The sequence below is a fragment of the Narcine bancroftii genome, chromosome 1 (genome assembly GCF_036971445.1).
Source record: "Narcine bancroftii isolate sNarBan1 chromosome 1, sNarBan1.hap1, whole genome shotgun sequence".
Taxonomy (NCBI): domain Eukaryota; kingdom Metazoa; phylum Chordata; class Chondrichthyes; order Torpediniformes; family Narcinidae; genus Narcine; species Narcine bancroftii.
In genome coordinates this window covers 351,770,888-351,793,133 of record NC_091469.1, presented here as the reverse complement: position 1 = coordinate 351,793,133, position 22,246 = coordinate 351,770,888, and the positions used below count along the sequence as shown (strand labels likewise).

The 22,246-nt window shown below is 42.1% G+C and overlaps 2 protein-coding genes across 8 annotated transcripts in view; both read right to left on the bottom strand.

Moving 5' to 3' along the window:
• The window catches only part of LOC138749384 (cadherin-20-like), a 262,479-nt gene extending 240,240 nt beyond the window's left edge, over positions 1-22,239 (bottom strand). For all 7 annotated transcript variants that reach the window (XM_069910637.1, XM_069910651.1, XM_069910663.1 and 4 more), the window contains exon 1: positions 22,073-22,239. The gene's annotated coding sequence lies outside the window, so the exon portion shown is untranslated. The remainder of the gene's footprint in view (positions 1-22,072) is intronic.
• On the bottom strand, positions 807-4,830 carry LOC138758067 (uncharacterized protein in mobD 3'region-like). Its single transcript, XM_069926469.1, has 2 exons — positions 4,732-4,830; positions 807-1,406 (listed from the first exon to the last, which is right to left on the bottom strand). Exons 1-2 carry the CDS (start codon positions 4,828-4,830, stop codon positions 807-809), a joined length of 699 nt encoding a protein of 232 aa, XP_069782570.1.
• Positions 22,240-22,246: the final 7 nt, after the last annotated feature.

Sequence of the window (22,246 nt, the reverse complement as noted above, 5' to 3'; positions counted from 1 at the left end):
TTTAGAAATGTGGTGTAATCTATTTAATTATGCAAACAAGAAAATGGAAATACATTACTATTCCTTCATTGCTACTGGATCTAAATCCTGGAACTCCCTAAACAGTAACATCATAGGAGGTATATTCTTCACGTGACTGTAGAAAGCATCTTACTGCTTCTCAAGGGTGATTTTCAATGGGAAATAAAATGGCTGTTTTTTAATAAAACTACTTATGGGGAGAATGTGTACAAATATTGCTCATGCAATTTCCACAATATGTATCATAAGGCCTGTTTCTTAAACCGCAAGTCACTGTTTAAGAGCTGGTGTCATCTTTGTCATTTTATTGTTAAAAGACGTCAGCCATTTACTTAATTTTCATATCGTAGACATAATCCCGTTTTTAATCTGGTCCTCAGCTTTCTAGCTTCAGACCTTTGCCAAATAATAGATGCATGAGATGTTCCCGATTATGTTCACTTACAAAGTATCCCTGTGAAATGTAAGCACCAATCTTTATATAGCTCCTCAGATCAAGCTGGATAGAATGGAAAGCAAAAAGGTACAAGTGCGATCTAAGTTTTGATAGTTTGATCCACTAATTGGAATGAACATGAATATTACTGGGTGACTGGCTGACATCACATTGGCTGATATCACATTGGCTGATATTACTGGGTGACTGGCTGATGTCACATTGACTGATATCACACTGGCTGATATCACACTGGTTGATATTACTGGGTGACTGGCTGATATTACATTGACTGATATCACACTGGTTGATATTACTGGGTGACTGGCTGATATCACACTGGCTGATATCACACTGGCTGATCACACTGGCTGATATTTCTGGGTGACTGGCTGATATCACATTGACTGATATCACACTGGTTGATATTACTGGGTGACTGGATGATATCACATTGGCTGATATCACACTGGCTGATATCACACTGGTTGATATCACATTGGCTGATATCACACTGGCTGATATCACACTGGCTGATATCACATTGGCTGATATCACATTGGCTGATATCACACTGGCTGATGTCACATTGGCTGATATCACACTGGTTGATATTACTGGGTGACTGGCTGATATCACACTGGCTGATATCACACTGGCTGATATCACACTGGCTGATATCACACTGGTTGATATCACATTGGCTGATATCACACTGGCTGATATTACATTGGCTGATATCACACTGGCTGATGTCACATTGGCTGATATCACACTGGTTGATATTACTGGGTGACTGGCTGATATCACACTGGCTGATATCACACTGGCTGATATCACACTGGTTGATATCACACTGGCTGATATCACACTGGTTGATATCACACTGGCTGATATCACACTGGTTGATATTACTGGGTGACTGGCTGATATCACATCTGTTTTTATGCTTCAGTTTCAGCAAATGACAATACAAAATCTGTTATATATTACTGCATCGAATGTGATTACACGGTTAATATTTTTAAAAGTTTTCTTTCATTTTACTTGACAGGTCCCAAAATTACAAAGGCCACTGATCATCTAACTAATTTCTACTTAGTCTTTTATGGATGAGGTATTTCATGAAATTAGACACTTGGTTTTGTTTTCTCTAGTGTGCAATAGAAGCTCATTTAAATGCACTGAAGATATTATGGCATGCTCTGTGGACTAAAGGTTGAAATAATAGCTTGCAGGATTTGAAGATGTCCATCTAGACATTTTTCCATTTACCTATCCATCTATCCATCAATCGATCAATCAATCATTCCATCATCCATTCATCCAACTATTCAAACATCCATCCACCTTTTCAATTATACCTTCAATATTCCATTCATTCCTCCAGCCATCAATATGCTTATTCACTAAAGTATTCCTTCATCAAGCCAACCATTAATCCTTCATTCCTCCACCCCTGTTACCCTTTCATTTTCTAGCCCTTCATTTAATAATCAATCTATGAATTTAATCATGTCTCTCTTCTTCCAACCAAGTACCCATCCAATTCATCCCATCTCAGTTTCAATCATCCATCAAATCACCTTTCCATTCCATTCATGGCAATTCAAGAGACCAATAATGAAGAAGGTTGCAGAAGGTAGCAAACATAGACAGGTCTATCACAGGCTCTGATCTTCCATCCATTGTGGACAGCTATGTGAAGTATTGGCTCAAGAAGGCAGCCAACTTTATAAAACCTGGTCACAACCTCTTCACCCTTCTACCTTTGGACATAAGGTATAGAAACCTGAAACCACCACCTCCACGTTCAAGTTTCTTTCCAACAGCTGTAAGACTCTTGAACCTCCCATTAATACATGATTCATAGACTGCTCCAATAACACAGTCTGTACCATTAGAAATCAAATTTTAGCACAAGAATTATGATGGATATTTATGATCTATTTTATGTATCTATTGTTTATTTTAATTTAATTCAATTAGTTCACTATTATAGTTTTCCTATTCAAGTACTGAACCTGTTCAGCTGTAGCTCGTAAGGATTTTGTGGAGATATATACAGGGTATATAGTATAATGTGAATGGCAATAAACTCATTATCATCCAAATAGCCTTGCCTCCATTTTCCATTCATCTTTCCATCCCTCCATCTGTTTCACTATACTTTCCACTATCAAACAATTCAGACATTCATCTCAACCTCAAACTCACCACTCATTCAAACAATCTTACTTCCTTCTGCCCATTCAACCAATCCTCCATTCATCTATCCCTCTGCCCAATAACTCTCCATCCCTCTAAACTTCATTCCTTCATCTCTCCATCTACCTGTCCATCAAACCTCAATTCATGTATCTCATCATCCTTTTATTCATCCATGTATCAAATTGTTTATCTAGCTGTTTAGTAATATTGTCTAGAGGAATATCTTCCAGTCATTCAGCATTCTGATATTGGTCACAGAAATCCAGACTATATTATTGTATAGATGCACTAAGATATTCATACTGGTGACTTCCTATTTACCTAAGATATATATACATGGGAATATCATTGTCTCTGATTTGATGTTATAAATGGGCCAGATGGTGGCTTTGGATGGAAAAAAAAATTGTCTTTGTTGGAAATTCCAAGTCAATTAGTTTACAGAGTGCCAATGGACCAGGAAGCAGTTGTACCAAGAGAACCCAGAAAACTGAGGGAATAGAACGAGATCTTATTTTTAAAAGGACTCAACATATGAATGAATTGAGAAAGTTTTAGGAGGAGGGTCTGAACAAGCTGGGGAAAAGGCCAGGCTACCCCCTTGATGACTCAATAAAGACAGGGCAATGTTGCTGCTTCAAATGTTAAAAACAGAGGATGTAACACCACTGTTGCGCCTCCAGCAATGACACCGTGAATGGAATGATCATGTCGAAGGAGGTGGATGTGCTTGTGTGCAGATATATAATGGAATTAACTTTAAAAAAAACAATGAACTCTTCAATCCTCATACATTGGTCAATTTATTTCCCAGCCTTATCTTTGACGGTTGATGCTCTGACTTCACCAGTCTATCAATGCCAATCTTGAAAATAATAATTTACCTTCACTGCTCTCCCAAGCCAACAAATCATGTGCTGAGAATTAAGTTGGCCGACTTTGTTCACATTTTGGTCAGCATTTTCTCAGTGCAATAGGTGAAGACAATTGGTTAAAAGAATTGCATGAACATAGAGAAATAGGATTGAGAGATACATGGGTGAAAATGAGGAAAAATAATTGAATGCTACATGGAAGGGTCCTGATCTAATGGAATCACAGAAATCTCATGCTAATACATGGTAACTGCACAGGGACAGATAAGCCCTAACATGGCAGCCAACAGTCATTCTGCTGTATCCACATGTTAAATAATTATCAGAATATACAGCACAATTTTCTAATGTGTTGTATTAGGAGAGGTCACTTTTGACTGCTTGTGTACTCAGAGTTTCTGAATGGGATATAAAATAAGATGAATATTGCTGTTTCTGCATTTTTCATTTGGAAGGAGGGAGATCCTTGAGCAAAGATAATGTCATTTTTCTCCAGAATGCACTAAATTGGTGGGGATATCTCTGATATTGACTAGATGGCAGAATGCTCCTTTTTAATTCCAAATGTTTCTATGTTCAATATTGATTTACCTGCTTATTAAATAAACAAAAATTACAATTGGTCCTCACAATTAGTTATTGGTTTAATTCATAAAAGCTTTTCATTCTGTTATTTGAGAGGGATACTGAAATGTCTCCATTTTATCTCCACAACAAGATGACATGTGAACAATGATCTTAACCAACAGGTCAATAATAGATCCAATTTCCGTGCAAAATGGTGTCAAGCAAGGTTTCCTCATTGCCCCAATGTTGTTCACAATCCTTCTGGTCACATTAATGTACCTTTCATCCCACATGTTGTGAATTACCTCTCAATACAAGCAGACATTGAAGATGAAATTTACTATTGCTTTCAATGTATCAACACAATGTATCTGTGAAAAAGAGTATTTGCAGATTACAGCCTCAAACTTTGTGCACTGGACAACAGTGAATCTGAGCCATGTGCATGTCTGAGGCATGGACAAGCTACAGTGGGCATGTTAAAGGAATGGAATAATATCATCAATATTTTCCATACATCATCATTTTACTAATGAGGTGTTTATTCAATAAACCTGTGGTGATATAACCACTACACTAGCTGCACTCCTACCAGCCTACTGCAGGGGGAAACCGCTGTACCTGCACGTGGGTAACCTTGGAGGCTGGCCCCACCTGCTGGCTGTCAATCACCAGCTTGTATAAAGACTCGAGTGGCCCCTTCAGGGGATAGTCAGACATGTGGACCCAGCAAAGATACTGAGACTGGTGTACAAGTTTAAGCTAATTAAAGCCTGTAGTACAGTCTGTGGACTTGGTGTCAGAATCATTCTCAGAAAAGTGCTCACAATTTAATTAGCTTAAAATTAAAGGACCATGGAGATGTTCCTCACCATCAAGATGCTGGATATCAACCCTCAACCTCTGGATGCTCTAACATACTTCAAGATCTGGAAGCAGGCAATCGAGGCGATCATCCAAACACAGGCTGAAGTCATCAACATAACCAGAAGATACTTATGGTACTTCACACCAAGCTGGGCCCATGCGCTTTCCAGGCTATCTGAGATTGTCATCCTGGAAGGCATATACCGGCTCCCGATGAACGTACTCTACGCCTGGTACCTGCTCAGTATCAGGGTACAGCAGCCAGGTGAGATGGCAGATGCTTACCTGGGGGAAATGCAAGAACTAGTACACCCATGCATGATCAAAGCTGGGGTGACTGTTGGGGAGGTGGAATGATTCATCCGAGATGCCTGCATGCGAGAGCTATGGTCGAGGGCGACTCGACAGAGACAGTTTCCCTAACCAGGATCATGGAGGTGGTCTGCTCCCTAGAAGCTGCTGCTCAACATATAGAGGCCTTCAATGCTTGCCTCCCCCAACCTCCACCCTGGCTGACATCGATGACAGCAGTCACTGAGGGGCCCCACATTGGAAGAGATGATCGCTGCTGCTGCTGCAGTCTGCCGCTGTAAGTACTGCAGGTCCTGGTGTGGGTTGGACAGGCACTCCCAAAAGAATTGCCCTGCAAGGAACTCACATTGCACCCGATGCAGCAAGATTGGCCGCTTCAAACCTTCCAGGAGTGCTGCAGCCCTCTGCGACCAACCGGGAGCCCCTTCCGACTCTGGATGTCCCTATGTGCAGATGCCGGGCAACACCATTACTCCACCCGTCACTTCCGCCTGCACCAATGACTTCACTTCTGGCATGATAATCCAACCACGCTGTCGCCATGTGCTCACCATGGGCGCTACCATCTCTCATCGCCAAACTTCCATCCACACCAGTGGTCACTACTGGCCACACTGACGATGCAACTTCTGGCGTCACTTCCAGTCAAGTCGCCCGACCGCGCCAATGCCACGTGCATCTCCTGGGTTCTGCCGTCATGGGTCAGCTGACTCCTGACCACCCAGACTCACTGACCGGACGATGTGGTCAACACACATGCTACAAAACCTTGCACTCATTACACCCCATACTCTGCAAGACATCCACTGGCTGCTACTCGCAATAACAATCAGGGAGCAGCGATTCAGACCCTGAGGCTGTCCTAGCATCCACCACGTTAACGGAGGACATTCCCCATGGACTTAGGTGCTTGATGATTGACATCACTGTCAATGGGAAGGTAATAAAATCCCTGTTTGATAGCGGTAGTACTGAGAGCTTTATGCATCTGAATGTGGTCTGTACGATGAAACTCAAAGTATATCCAGTGAACTTCGCTATCGCTTTTGCGGCCTGGGACCACTCCATCTTGGTGCTAGGGTGCTGCTCATTGAACGACAGTGGGAGGAGGGGGCAGAGCATATCAAGGGTTCAGGTCCGGGTCATTCCCAACCTTTTTTCCCCCCACTTACCTGGGACTAGACTTCCAAAGTCCCCTCCACAGCCTCATCCTTGCCTTCGGTGGCCCACTCCCCCCACTCACCATCCACGGCACAAAGCCCAGCGACTGGCTCCAGTCCACTGCGGGCTCTCCACCCTATGAATGCCCCTTCCATCCCTCTTCAGCTACTTGATACCAGACTATAAGCCTATAGCTGCTAAGAGCAGGCGCTACTGTGTGGACAACAGGACCTTTATCAAGAGTGAGGTGAGACGGCTTCTGGCGGAAGGAGTTATAGAGCCCAGCACCAGCCCCTGGAGAGCCCAGGTCCTTGTCATAAAAGGGGGCAGTAAACCAAGGATGGTCATCAACTATAGCCAGACCATCAACCGGTAAATCCAGCTGGAAGCCTATCCCCTGCCCCACAGCGCTGACGAGATAGTCAACGAGATAGCCCAGTGCAGGTTTTTCTCCATGACTGACCTGAAGTCAGCCTAACATCAGCTCCCCATCCACGCCCAGGATAAACCTTATACTGCCTTTGAGGCAGACAGGTGCCTCTACCAGTTCTGCCGGTTTCCGTTTGGGGTCACAAATGGAGACTCTGTGTTTCAGCAGGAGATGGACTGCATGGTAGACTGGTATAATCTAAGAGCAACCTTCCTACCCCTGGACAATGTCAGCATCTGCAGCCACGATGTCAATCTGGAGGAATTTCTCCTGACACTGAGGCACTGAACCTCATTACAACAGGGAGAAGTGCATGTTCAGCACCACTCACCTCACCACAGAACATGATATCATCGGTCCTGACCCCAAATGCATGCACCCCCTGATGGAACTTCCCCTCCCCCACACACTCAAGGCCCTCTGCAGGTGCCTTAGGCTTTTTCTTACTACTCCTGGTTCTCGGACAAGGTCCGCCTACTGGCCAAGCCACCACTTTTTCTCTCTATGCCGAGCCACAAGTGGCCTTCGCCCTCATCAGACAGGACATAGCCAACACCACGATGCATGCCATGAATGAGACCACCCCATTCCAGGTGGAGTGCAATGTCTCTGATGTGGCCCCTGCTGCCACCCTTGATCAAGGGGGCAGACCTGTGGCCTTTTTCTCCAGGACCCTCCACGGTTCAGAGCTCGGACACTCCGCCATAAAAAAGGAGGCAGAGGTGATCGTGGAAGTGGTCCGCCCCGATACCCTGTCCCGGACCTGTGCCAGTGCGCAGTCCAAATAGCTTCAGGTGCTGCATCATGCCTTCTGCACCCAGGCATCACATGCCTGTACTACTTCATTAAGTCCCGGAACCTCCCCTTGATTGTCCAAGATGTCAAGACCATGACCAAGTCATGCAGGGTCTGTGCAAAGTACAAACCACCCTTCTTCCGTCCTCCACAGGCTCATGTAGTGAAGGCTATTCAGCCCTTTGAGCTACTCAGTATCGAGTTCAAGGGACCACTGCCTTCTATGAATAAGAACCACTATTTCCTCTCTGACATAGATGAATACTCCTGTTTTCCCTTCGCCATCCCTTGCCCTGACACCTCCACCGCTTCCATTATCAAGGCACTGAGCAGATCTTCACCATGTTCGGATACCTGGCCTTCATCCACAGTTATTGGGTCCAGCTTCATGAGTGAGGAGCTGCACCAGTACCTTACAGTGTGAGGCATTGTAGCTAGTTGCACGACTAGCTACAACCCCGGGGCAACGGGCAGTGGAGTGTGAAAACTGTGTAACCTGGAAGGCAGTCCTCCTGGCCCTGAGGATGAAAGGATGCTCCATCAATTATTGGCAGGAGGTGCTTCCCGAGGCACTCCACACCATACAGTCGCTCTTGTGCATGGCTACCAATCAGACCCCTCACGAATGCCTTTTCTCCTTTCCTAGGAAATCGGCGAGAGGAGTCTCACTGCCAGCGTGACTGACATCTCTGGGACCATTATTCCTCCATAAGCATGAGGACCCACAAATCCAACCCCCTGGTTGAGCAAGTGCACCTCCATTCAAACCCAAATTATGCCTACATCAGATACCCAATGGATATGAGTACACCATCTCAACCAGGGACCTGGGATCAGTAGGGCTCCTGCCTTCTTACCCCAGGTACCCCTGGCTCATCCAGGATCTCCTGAGAGGTGACACCCTCTCTCCACCTCTCCAGAGGGTCCCACTCCCGCAAACCCGCCCCACACCATCCTGTCCACACCACCGGCCACGCCAGACCCAGCCAACCCTCAGGCAGCTCTGCACCTACTGAGCATTGACCAGGAGCCTGTCCTGTGATAGTCCCAAAGCACAGACTACCGCTGGACTGCCTAAACTGTAGATACTACCTGGCACTGAGGACAATGCGCCGTGCCTCCCCCTCCCCTCCCCCCCACTGAGGAAGGGGGTGAATGTGGTGATACAACCACTACACTGGCTGCACTCCTACCAGCTTACTGAAGGGGCAACCACTGTACCTATAGGTAGTCCATATGGGAGGCTGGCCCCATCTGCCAACTGTCAATCACCAGCCCATATAAAGACTCAGGCCGGCCCCTTCAGGGACAGTCAGACACATGGAGCCAGCAAAGTTACTAAGCTGGTGTACAAGTTTAAGCTGATTAAACTTTGTTGTACAGTTTGTGGACTTTGTGCAGGATCATTTGCACAGCAACGCTCACAAAACCTGATAATAGTATGGAAGAAACTGTCCTTGAATCTGTTTGCACTGTTTTCAAACACACGTGTCATCTGCCTGGTAGGAGGTGAGAAATGAATGGGGTGCTATAGGACTTTCAAATGTTAGCTGCATTCCTGAGGCAGCAACAGGTAGAGGAGTCGTCGATAGATGGGAGGGTGGTTTGCATGATGGCATGAGCTTCATTCACAATTCTGCAATTTCTTGCAGTCCTAGACAAAGCAGTTCCCATTCCAAGCTGTGATACATCTGGACAAGATACTTTCTATGCTGCATTTATAAAAATTCGTAAGAGACATTGAGAATATGCCAAGTCACTTTAGGCTTCCAAGGATGCAGAGGTGTTGGTGCACCTTCTCAGCTGTAGCATAAATGTAGTTGGACCAGGACGGATTATCAGTGTATTACTACAAAATCTTAAAGCTCTCAACATCTTCACATAGGCACCTGCCCAATGAAGCTCTTCTGTTAGCCAGTTGAGTCTGATGGGTGCGCCATAGTTTTTGCATGCTGTACCTAGATTCTTCAAACCATTTTTGTATTCAGTTCTTCACTGTTACATGGGTAAAAGTTGGATGAGTTTCTGAAAAACTTGCTTGAAAATGTCAACAAGTTGGAATTCCTGGCTCGTAACTGTTCAATGTGAAGAAGGAATGTTTGAATTGGCACTGAGAACCTTGGGTACCCTCATTAGGAATGCTCAGAAACCCTGATTTGTCACAAACTACTCACCAGTCTGTCCATCAAGTTTCTTTTGCCCCATCTGTAGTCATGTCTACTGTGCTAGAGCATACAGAACTGGATTAGAAGCGATTTATCTCTGAGGGACTAGCTTAAGAATGAGAAGTGGCTCTATGCGCAGAGCACAACCTTGGAGAATTGAAATTTTAACATACAGGAAAACCAATATAATGAAAAATTAATCTTTTTATTTTACATTTTGTTTTTAAAAGTTGCAGGAGTATGTTTGTGTTTTGGATATTTAATTGCTTTAGGTTAGCATCCACAAAAAAAATGGATGATGGGAAAAAAAAATTCTAAATGGTGTACAAGGAGATTCTCAGTTGACTAGAATCTCACCACTGGTTTGCAGATGATTTATTCCCCACTCTATCTCACTAAACCTTATGGCTCAGTCTTTGTTGTTTTGCTGGTTATGAGATCTACCTGTATATAAATTAGCTAATAGTTTTCCTACATTGCAACAGAGATTACGTTCACCCTGAAAGAATGCAGTTCATTGGCTGTGAAGTGTTTGAGATGTCTGAAGAAGGACTTGAGAGTAGTCCATCTCAATTATTTTTGTCATTTGGGAAGAAATGGTGCTCTGTTCAATGTAGGTTATACATTTGAAAAGAGTAAAAAGATTACAGAATTTTATTATAGTAAAAACACAATGCCAGAGAAACTCAGCAAGTCAAACTCAGTACTTTATATAGCAAAGATTGGGATAGTACAGATTCTATCACCAATGAGTATCTGTACATATGTACAGATGGGAGTGTAGGATGACTGTGATTGGCGGAGAGTGTAGCCACACCTACTGGCAGGTCTTAAAGGATTGCTCCTTTAATGACAGGATTGATCAATTAGGAACTGGCCAAGATTTTATGGGTCAATGCACATCTTGCTATTGAAAAACCAATATATATTATTCTTGTGCAGAACTGATGGACGACTGCATTGATGCATTACCAATGTCTCAACATGAATATTCACTGTCAGCTGATGGTGTTGTGAATCAGAGGACCTTTGTTCAATAGATGATGAGTTTAAAGCCCTTTAATGACAGGATTGATCAATTAGGACTGGTCGACCTACTTGTGATATGCTCCAGTCTTTTAGTTAATAAAAGCCTTGGTTTAGATCAACAAGTGTTTGGTTCTTTCGTCACGCACTACAAAGATAAAGATACATAATCAATGTTTTGGACTTGAGCCCTTCATCAAAGTATGAACAAAATGGAGGCAGGCACCTGAATAAAATGGTGGGGAGATGGGCACGGGGACAAACAGGCCCACAGGCAAGAGGTAATAGATGGGTAAGGAGGGAGGGTAGAACAGTAAACAGGGAGGGGGGATGGCTCTGTGAATGGAAAGGGAAGGGGGTGGAGGTCATCTGCCTACATCTTGCTCATACTTTGATGAAGGATTCAAGTCTGAAACAATGGTCATGCGTCTTTATCTTTACTCTATAAAGTACATGGTTTGACCTACTGAATTGCTTCAGCATTTGTGTTTTTACTTCAATCACCATGTCTGCAGACTTTGTGTTTTACTGCAGAATTTTATCACGTCTGCTTTTATCAAGAAGTGGCTCACAAGATATGAACATCTGTAGGCACAATGGTCACAATCTTCACTGCATGACAACTCCAAGAGAAATGTAGACAGTAGCACCTTCCACTCCACATAGCCCTTTTCAACCTGACTAAAATACTGTGAGGGCCTTCTAGAGCACTCCCTTTAAATTCATCTGCATATTGAAATTCGTGATCATTTTATATTTCTGATGATGCCTAAGCTATATTAACCAAGGGATTTTACACAGAACTAATTTCAGTGCAGATCAGGGTCAATTAAGGCTACATAATTGCTTCAATGCATAACCCTTGTTTGGCACAATGTTACAAATCACCTCCAACCAACTTCTTACAGATTTCCAAACAGTAGGAAATTAGTGAAGAAATTCCCCCTCCCCTCCCCCCCACTGAGAAAGGGGGTGAATGTGGTGATACTACCACTACACTGGCTGCACTCCTACCAGCTTACTGCAGGTGCAAAATTATATTTTCATTTGCACATCTCAGAGGACAATCCCTGATACTTACAAGACTGTGGGCTTTAAACTCAACATCTATTGAACAAAGGTCCCCTGATTCACAACACCATCAGCTGACAGTGAATGTTCATGTAGAGACGTTGGTAATGCATCAATGCAGTCGTCCGTATATATTGGTTTTTCAATAGGAAGATGTGCATTGACCCATAACATCTTGGCCAGTTCCTAATTGATCAATCCTGTCAGTCCAAATTCCTTTGATTTTTTCCATAATCCTGCAAATTATCCTCTTACCAATGCCAATCCAATTACTATTTTATCGTTGCTGTTTCAACCTTTGTGTGCCTTTCTCTTTTTACAGTCATTCTAAGAGCCAAATGACACTGTCCTTAAAGAAAGGTCTGCAGAACAACACAAAAGGGATGAATTTGGTCTTTAGGTGTGGTATAAACTAATTTTTACTGAATTGAGATAAAATAATGTGTGCAATAATATGCTGTTTGCTTGTTGTGATCTGTTTTGTACTTTGATCAAGTACTAATTTCAACGCCTGACACAACCTAAAATGCAAGGAACCAAACCTTGGAGATGTGATTGATTTGGATAATAAATCAAAATAAAAAGTAAAAGAAATAGATGCTCCAAAGCAGGACCATCGGCTCCTTCACACAGTCAGAGCACTGACCAGGTACTGTTGCATAGACTCACAAATACATTATTCCCAGGATAGGTAAGAGGTAGAGAACCCAAACACCAATTCATTCCTCCATTTGGACTATTAATAGTTTTGCCATCCACTGAGCTTAGAAAAGGAGCAAATTTCATTTTTGTGTGTGCCTAAAAAACAAAACAAAAACACAACTGAAGGGCTATTTAGCCCATTGTGGCTACTCAGTACTTTGCTTGAGTAATACAATTCTGACCCCAATCTCCTGCTCTCACTCTGTGGATTTTCTTTGTCTTCTGTGTCAAACAGGTGCTTGTCTAATATTTTCCTTTTATGATCTTTAACTTAGCTACTCCCTGCCACAAACCATTCTGTGTTCAATGACTCCCCTGAAAACTAAATAACATGACCGTTTTATGTTTCACAAGCAGAAGGAATAACCTATCTTTGGTCATTTGGCTGGAACATCTCAAAACTCTTGAATTATCATCCTCTTAGTTTTCTCTGCTCCAATGGAAATAGTCCCAATATGGAATTAATAAGGACATAGGAGTAGGTCATCTGGCCCATCAAACCTGTTCTGCCATTCATTGAGATCATGGCTGATCTGGTAACATGCTCATCTCCACCTGGCTTTTCCTTCCCCATATCCCTTAATTCCCTTACATTGTAAAAAATATTTTCAACCTTGTCTTAAATATATTTACTGAGGTCACCTCCACTACTTCAATGGCAAGCAAATTCCAGAGGTTCACCATCCTCTGGGGAAAAAAAAAGTTCCTTCTCACCTCTGTCCTGATCTACTTCCCTGAATCTTGAGGCTATGCCCCTAGTTTTGGTCTCCCCTACCAATGGAAACAATTTACCTACCTCTGTCTTATCTGTGCTTTTCATAATTTTGTGTTTCTACATGATCCCATTTCATTCTTCTAAATTTTTAGTGAGTACAGTCCCAGATGACTCAATCTCTCCTCTTTGATTTCATCCCTGAAATCAACCTAACAAACCTCCTCTAAAGCCAGTACATCCTTTCTCAAGGAAGCAGAAACTCCATGCAGTACTCCAGATGCGGTTTCACCAGTACCTTGTACAGTGGCAGCATAACTTTCCTATTCCTAAATTCAATCCCATGAGCAATGAAGCCCAACATTCCATTTGCCTTCTTGATACCCTGCTGCATGTGTAAACCAACCTTTTATGATTTGTGCACATGCACTCTGTTAGGTCTGCTTTGTTCATGAATGAGTGAGACAAACACCAGGCTGAGTCGAAATCAGGGTTCTTTGTTCTTTATTACCGGATTGTAACACTTGCGACTAACAAAGTTAGTCGGAGAATGCATTCTGCCGTTATCAGCAAAATGGTGATTTTTTATACCCTTGGATACATGCTTAGAACATCATCATATCATTACTTGTCCAATGACTAAAACTGTTGCTATCCTTTCCCTGCTAGCTTCCTGCCTCTCAATCCATCAATGTCTCTCTTATCTTGTAAGTACAAGGATGCATTCTGTTACTCCTTAGTACTGGGTGACTCCTTCTCCGGTCCCATCTCATGATGTTTTACCTAACAGGAGTACAAGGACACCTCCCCTTCTTGTTACTGCCCTGTACAGGGTAACTCCCTACACATTCCCATCTCATGATGTTTTACCTTACAACTCCCAAGTCCTTCTGCATGGCAGTATGCTGCAATCGCTTGCCATTTAAGTAATATTCTGATCTTCCATTTTTCCTTTCAAAATGGATAACCTCACATTTGCCAACATTGTACTCCATCTGCCAGACCCTTGCTCACCTACTTAACCTATCTATATCTCTCAGCAGACACTCCATATCCTCTGCATATTTTCCACTCAATTTTGTGTCATCAGCAAATGTAGATACATTACACTCTATCCCCCTTTTCCAGATCATTTATGCATGTTTTGAACAGTGAAATAAAAACAGAAACTTCAACAGGTCAAAACCAATTAAAGCTTTTCAATCTGAAATATTCTCTTCCAAATATTCTGTCTGATCTGCTGCATTTTTCCAGAAATTCATATTTTTATTTCAGATGTTCAACATTCATATTTAAAATGTCCTGGAAACATTTATTTTGGAATGGAAGGTCAAAACCTGCAGCTTATTCTCAGTACACTGGAAATGCTTTTTCTCTACTTTGCACACCATCCCCTAACTCCCTTCCATCACTTTCTATACATGAAATTGAATATTTATTAGATGTGGTAAGTTAAATACTCTTGTATTCTATTAATGTGGCACTCTATTGCAAAATAAGAAATGGAAAGTTTGTGGGCCATCATTTTGCACCATGGATCATAAATGAATTAGCTTGGAACATCAGGAAAGAATATTCAGGGAATTTTACACTGATCATGGCAAATCACTGAAGTATTCCTTGCATAATATAACTATCAACCTTTGACTTCAGGAAACCATGAGTGAGGAATTAGGAAAATTCAAAACATTTCAATAATCGATGTTTGAACTAGACAAATATGGACAATGTTTCCCTTAAAATAAATTTCATATTATTAAACTTATGGTTCTCAGATTTAAGGAAATTAGGATCATCAATATGTAAAATGTCTTAAGTAGATAGAACTCATGCTAATCTTGTGACTTTAAGTCAGAAAAAAAACTTGCATCTTTTTTTTGCTTCCATTGACAGTCCTAAAGGTCTAGGGTCAGCAAAGTATCTCTTAATGTACAGCCTCTATGTTAAGAGCATAATTCACTTTTATTTATTACATGTAATACACAAGATATAAAATTTAAAAAAAAGATATAACTGCTTTTCAAGTTGCACTGGATTGATAAACCACTCAAGCTTGACTTCGTAACCAATGACATTATTTTGATGCTTGGTTTGTTGTCAACTTAGAAATGTACTCCACAGCATGCCCTATCATTTCCTATTATCTGACTAAATAAAAGAAGCCATGCAGTAAATTGTATTGAAGGTAAAATTTAGGGAATCCATAAAAATGTGCTCATAATCCAAGAGACAATTCAATGCTATGATACTCTTAAGATATGGCAGCTTGCTGCCCACTTAGAAAACAAGATGATAGAGACACTTCTGACATTGACAAGGCTAAGAGGAGAGGTTTCCAGTAGCATCATTAGGGGACATCATCCTGTGGGCCATGCTCTGCACTGTGTTTGGCCACATCCCTCTGAATCTTAAAATTGAAACATAAGTATTCTTTGGTCCAAATATTTAAAGTCACCTGGACACAAGCCCAAGAAAATTCTATCCACCACTATATTTGTCACACCTCCCCTTAATTGATGCAGAGAAAATAAAGGTTCTCACTTTTCACTTCCTGTTTCAGTTTCATTAATTTGTATTTTCCAACTGTTCATTGAATGATATCTTATCACATTGACACAGGCCTTCACACAAATACAACCAGGCACACTTTCTTACTTACCCACCCACACACCCAGACCCACACTAGTAAATGCACAAATCCATTGACAATCAACCTTGGAATATCAGTTCACATGTCCATTGTCTTTAAGGCACAGATGCCTGAACCCATACTTATGCTGAATGAAATACATCTACACATTCACACATATATGCACATACAAACACACATATTTGCAGATTTACCAATAAAACACAAACCCATGCACAAACATGGGCAATTACAGAGAATAGGTCACCGGAGTGCAAACAGAAATAAAAACTTTGTCCATTTTCCATGGCAAGGGCTCGGGGATACCTTTGGCAAAAAACATTAACACTGCATCATGTGACCTATTGAAATATACAGAGCAGGGATTGAAAATTCTGCTTTCCCTTTTGCAAACCAATGTTAAACAGCTAAAGGCTCAAGATGTAGGATGTATTAACTGGATATTGTGAGACTAATTACAGTTTAGATTAAAATCTGAAGTGGTAAGTACTGGAAATCTGATACAGGAATATAAAATGATGGTAACAAACAGTGAATCAATTCATTGTTGAAAAAATGTTAATATAATGAAAAACATTCTTCTTTAGAATTTTACACTATCAATTTAGTCTATTTATTGCTTTGACTTAAACACAATCCAATGTTATTCGGCTTGCATTGACATATCTCATTTTACTAATATTGGACCTGTTGATTAATTACTCATGGCCAACTAACATTTTTGGCCTGAATATTTTGACTTTGTACAACCCACCCAATTTTTATGCACCCTTGCCTTTTATTCTCTCACTACTAATTTACTGTTCTTACAAGGATTTTAATAAGTTTAGAACTTAGTCATAGTTGAAAGAGTATTTTCACAAGAATGAACAACTGACTCTCAAATGAAAAACTGAGTATGAAACTTTGTCTAATTTACACCTCCATAAGCCATTGTTTGAAACGGAGCCATGTACATCAGTATCATGATAATTGACCATAAAATATGGTCAACGAGAAGGATTCTAAGAAGTATCCAAAATGAGGCATGTGTGGTAAAATGAGGTAAATCGGAAAGGAGGTTTATGGATGGAATTCCAGAACTCAGGCAACTGACAACATGACCACCAGTGAAGGACAATTAAAACCAAGACCGAGATGATGGCAGAATTTAGAGATATTGATCTTTTCCAAGGATGTGGGAGAGTATCTATGGGAGAATGAAAAGGGCAGAGTCCAGAAAGAGATGTGAAATCAAAAGGCATTTTAAAACTCTGATAAATTTGTATCGACTAAGAATCACAGGTAGACGAGGTCAACGATGCAGTTCACATCTCTGAAGTACTATTGTGAGCCAAATGAATTATTTTAGGCCAATATTGGTGTTTTAATAACAATTATTCACAATACTAGTATACAGGTTAACTGGATATAATAAATTTGATTTTCTAAATTTTGTGACAGGTTTTACTTTTTCTAGATTCCAGGTCCAGCATCAGAGTCACGTGAATTACAATGGATGAAGTACTAAAAGTACTAATGTAGATGTTACTTTTATGTTCTAATCAACGGAGAACTTCACTTGTCAACCCATTGAAAATTCATTTGTGAATTTCTAATTTTATTTATGAAAATATAAAGGCAGTTTAGAATATATTCATGTGTATATAGTGTGTGTATGTATGTGTGTGTGTGTGTATATATATATATATATATACCTTTTTGTCTTTCTTTGGCTTGGCTTCGCAGATGAAGATTTATGGAGGGGTAAATGTCCACGTCAGCTGCAGGCTCGTTTGTGGCTGACAAGTCCGATGCGGGACAGGCAGACACGGTTGCAGCAGTTGCAGGGGAAAATTGGTTGGTTGGGATTGGGTGTTGGGTTTTTCCTCCTTTGTCTTTTGTCAGTGAGGTGGGCTCTGTGGTCTTCTTCAAAGGAGGTTGCTGCCCGCCGAACTGTGAGGCGCCAAGATGCACGGTTTGAGGCGATATCAGCCCACTGGCGGTGGTCAATGTGGCAGGCACCAAGAGATTTCTTTAGGCAGTCCTTGTACCTCTTCTTTGGTGCACCTCTGTCACGGTGGCCAGTGGAGAGCTCGCCATATAACACGATCTTGGGAAGGCGATGGTCCTCCATTCTGGAGACGTGACCTACCCAGCGCAGTTGGATCTTCAGCAGTGTGGATTCGATGCTGTTGGCCTCTGCCATCTCGAGTACTTCGATGTTAGGGATGAAGTCGCTCTAATGAATGTTGAGGATGGAGCGGAGACAACGCTGGTGGAAGCGTTCTAGGAGCCGTAGGTGATGCTGGTAGAGGACCCATGATTTGGAGCCGAACAGGAGTGTGGGTATGACAACGGCTCTGTATATGCTAATCTTTGTGAGGTTTTTCAGTTGGTTGTTTTTCCAGACTCTTTTGTGTAGTCTTCCAAAGGCGCTATTTGCCTTTGCGGGTCTGTTGTCTATCTCGTTGTCGATCCTTGCATCCAATGAAATGGTGCAGCCGAGATAGGTAAACTGGTTGACCATTTTGAGTTTTGTGTGCCCGATGGAGATGTGGGGGGGGGGCTGGTAGTCATTGTGGGGATTGGCTGATGGAGGACCTCAGTTATCTTCAGGCTGACTTCCAGGCCAAACATTTTGGCAGTTTCCGCAAAACAGGACGTCAAGCGCTGAAGAGCTGGATCTGAATGGGCAACTAAAGCGGCATCGTCTGCAAAGAGTAGTTCACGGACAAGTTGCTCTTGTGTCTTGGTGTGAGCTTGCAGGCGCCTCAGATTGAAGAGACTGCCATCCGTGTGGTACCGGATGTAAACAGCATCTTCATTGTTGAGGTCTTTCATGGCTTGGTTCAGCATCATGCTGAAGAAGATTGAAAAGAGGGTTGATGCGAGAACGCAGCCTCGCTTCACGCCATTGTTAATGGAGAAGGGTTCAGACCAACGCCCAACCCCAACCCACCAATTTTCCCTTGCAACCGCTGCAACCGTGCCTGCCTGTCCCGCATCGGACTTGTCAGTCACCAACGAGCCTGCAACAGACATGGACATACCCCCTCCATAAATCTTCATCCGCGAAGCCAAGAAGCCAAGCCAAAGAAAAGATATATTATATATATATATATATATATATATATATATATATATATGTTGGGCTCTCAGAAATGCCCAAAAGGAAGGAAGAAAAAAAAGACAGAATTAAAAAAATAGAAAGATCAAGTATTTAACACCTTCCCCAGATTCAGGGCAAGCATCAGCCAATTAATTAGTTTTGATCTGTAGTCACTTGGTTTCAAAGACAAATAATAGGTTTATACTCAAAATGAAAACAAAACTGGCAGATGCTGTACTTCTGATGCAATCATTAAGATAGGAATGTCAGCAGAAATTCCAAGTAAAATCATTGCTCTTCTTTGAATAATGTGAAATCTTTTGCATGGACAGGTAAATGGCCAGCAGTTCACTTCTTGCTCCAGGTAAATGGCATGTTCAGGTTAATGGCTCATCTTAAAAGTATTGCAAGGGCAAATTATATTTACACCATGAAATCTAATGACCATTCAATCACATTTATGGGGCTGTCACCTTTCCATTTGAATCCAGTGCAAATAGAATTCCAAATCCTGAGCATAAAATTTATTGGAATCACTACAGTGTTATACAATGGCGAATTAAACATTAGGCCGAGTAGAATGAAGCCTTGGGGCTCGGAAGGTAAGGGGACCCGTCAAGCAACAATAGAAATAAGAGATACAACAATAGAAATTTTACTTTAACAATGCCAAAGGGACATATATTAAAATTGCAACAACTTGTATTTTTCTTGTTGATTGGCTTTCATCTATTCACTGAAATTTTAAAAACCAGCGGTGATGGCAGCTCAATGCACGATCAATGGGCATCTTTATTACCCATAATCCCCAATGCAGCTGGAACCGCTCTTTGTTTCCCTGGTGCTGGCACTGACAGCTGTATGGTGGATTATGGGTAATGAAGAATGCCATTAATCCCGCATTGGGCTGCTGCAACTACAGTTCTCATGGTCCCAGCCACCTCTGGCTGTATACTCTACAGGGCCTCTCCATATGATCATGGTCGCTCGCCTCCATGCTTCCCGTTGGCCGGTCCAGCACTCACTAGGCCATGGATCATCAGGTGGCCGGGAATTTATAAATGTGTCACTTTTTCACTATGATAACTTCCTCAAATGTTTGTTTGTTTTGCAAAGAAGATTTCAGCTCCGAATTTTACTGTTACTGTCAATGATCATTTGGGTCAGTGTGAAATCACAAAGGTCAACAGGGAAAATGCAACTCTAAAGATCTATATTTAAAATTGGATTTTAAGAATTAAAATATCTCTGGAAAGTTCAAATCAGAAGTACAAGCAAAAGGATTTTTTTAAATAGAAAAAAAATTTGCAATGATAGTACGAAACAATGTGGGGGTGTATTCGGTCCGGGACCAGCCCCCCATGTTGGTAGTTGGTTCTGCCACTTTGCACCTCTTTAATTTCAGCCCCAAGGTGGGCAGAAGCTCCTTGCTGTGTGGTGGAGCTGCCGTTGAGCCCTCACCCAGGGTCCAGGACATTAAAACCACTCTGGAGCTTGGGATCTTCAGCAACCCTCCCTGTCATGGCTAAGAAAGAGGATGCAGAGCATGACTCATCAAGAAAATGAAAAGGTAACTTGTTATTTATTTTCCCCAGTCTTGTTCGTTGTTGGATTTTTGTATGTAAATGAAAATAAAATTGTGCCTACATGTGATGTCTGGTGACTAATAATACAAGAGTAATGATCAGTGGTGCAGTTAGGGGCAAAGAAGGGGGAGTGTACTCTTCCCCCCCACCTTTTCAGCCCAGCAGCACCCTGACCTCACAGCCTTCCCATTTCTTTTTGTGTGCTCCCTGCCGATTGGGCCATGAGCTGGGGTGGATCCCATGCTGTATGTGCATGAATCGCGCAAACACAAGACGTGAAAAGAATTAGATGCTCGAACAGAAAATCCGAGAGGGAGGGAGAGCCCAAGAGGTGAGATCTGTAAGTAAAATGTTTGTTTTATTTAAAAACCGAATTGATTTGCAAATTATACCCCACAGTTCAGGTAGGGTGAGGGGAGGGTTCCAAGTTGGTGTCGGGATCTCTGGTCATGGGAACTATAGTCACTGGAGCTCCTGACACCCGAGTCCCAATTCTGATCCCTCCTTTGTCCCTTCGGCCTACTGATATGTTCCAGACGAAACCAAAGCAACCTGTGCAATACAAAGCATTGAGGATGCTTTGGCATCCCCATCAATAAATCGTGCTTTGCTGGAATTAAATATATTTTTCAGCTGTTTTCATGAATTGTAATATTTCTTTTTTTTTCAAAAATGAGAATGTTTTATTTTCATTAAGTGCAAAGATAATGCTTGAGTGTTATATTATCTGCTACAATTTGAAAGCACCTCCGCAACACCCTGCGAATGATTACAAAATGTAAGAGTTCGTGGTTGTATTGAAGCTCTGGCACTGTCACGGCTCAATGTGGGGACGCTGGTTGCCCCCTCCCTGGCTCAGCCCCATCAGCTTCCCTACCCTCCCGCTCAGCCCCATCAGCCCCCCTCCACTCCCGCTCAGTACCCCTCCCCTCCCGCTCAGCCCGGCCTAGGGCGCAAAATAGTCTGGCTGGAGCAGCTACAAAGCGGCCCGATGAGATGCCGGTGTGGCCTGGTGAGGTGCCGGAGCTGCGATTCGGTGAACTCTGGCAGTACTGCACCCCTGATGGAGACGTTAAATTTGAGACAAGGATTGAAAACATAAATGAATGTGCAGCTGGTTCTATGATCCTAGTGGTGCAGGTGGGTGGGCATGGCCTGAAAATGGCTCCCCTCCTCCCTGGGGGGCCTTACTTCAGCCTAAGGGCCTGGGTGATAGTTAATCTGCTACTGGTGTTAAATAAATTATTAAAAATCCAACACCTTTTAATGAGATTAGAAAGAGGAGATTGAAACATGCTTTGGTTGACTGGGGAGTACATTTCTGAAAGAAGTACATAATTTGGGGATTTCAACTTTTCTGACAAGACAAACTTATCTAAAAAATATATATTTACCACTTGAAATTGTGACTTCTGAAAATCTTTCATGATCCTGTTACTGATACTATCAGAATGAAGGTAATTTTCTTTTGGAATTTCATGGATGTAGCTGGATGTTGGGAATGAATTCCTATCACAGGCACGTTGAGGAGAAAAATCTACCAGCTACATCACTGGAGATTGCTGTCA

What these genes read in the sequence shown, in the direction of transcription:
- LOC138758067 (XM_069926469.1), bottom strand. Translation starts at nt 4,830, where the DNA reads ATGTCTGACTATCCCCTGAAGGGGCCACTCGAGTCTTTATACAAGCTG. An exon ending in CCAAGGTTACCCACGTGCAG is followed by an intron (nt 1,407 to 4,731) that starts GTACAGCGGTTT and finishes CTGAAACTGAAG; the next exon opens with CATAAAAACAGATGTGATAT.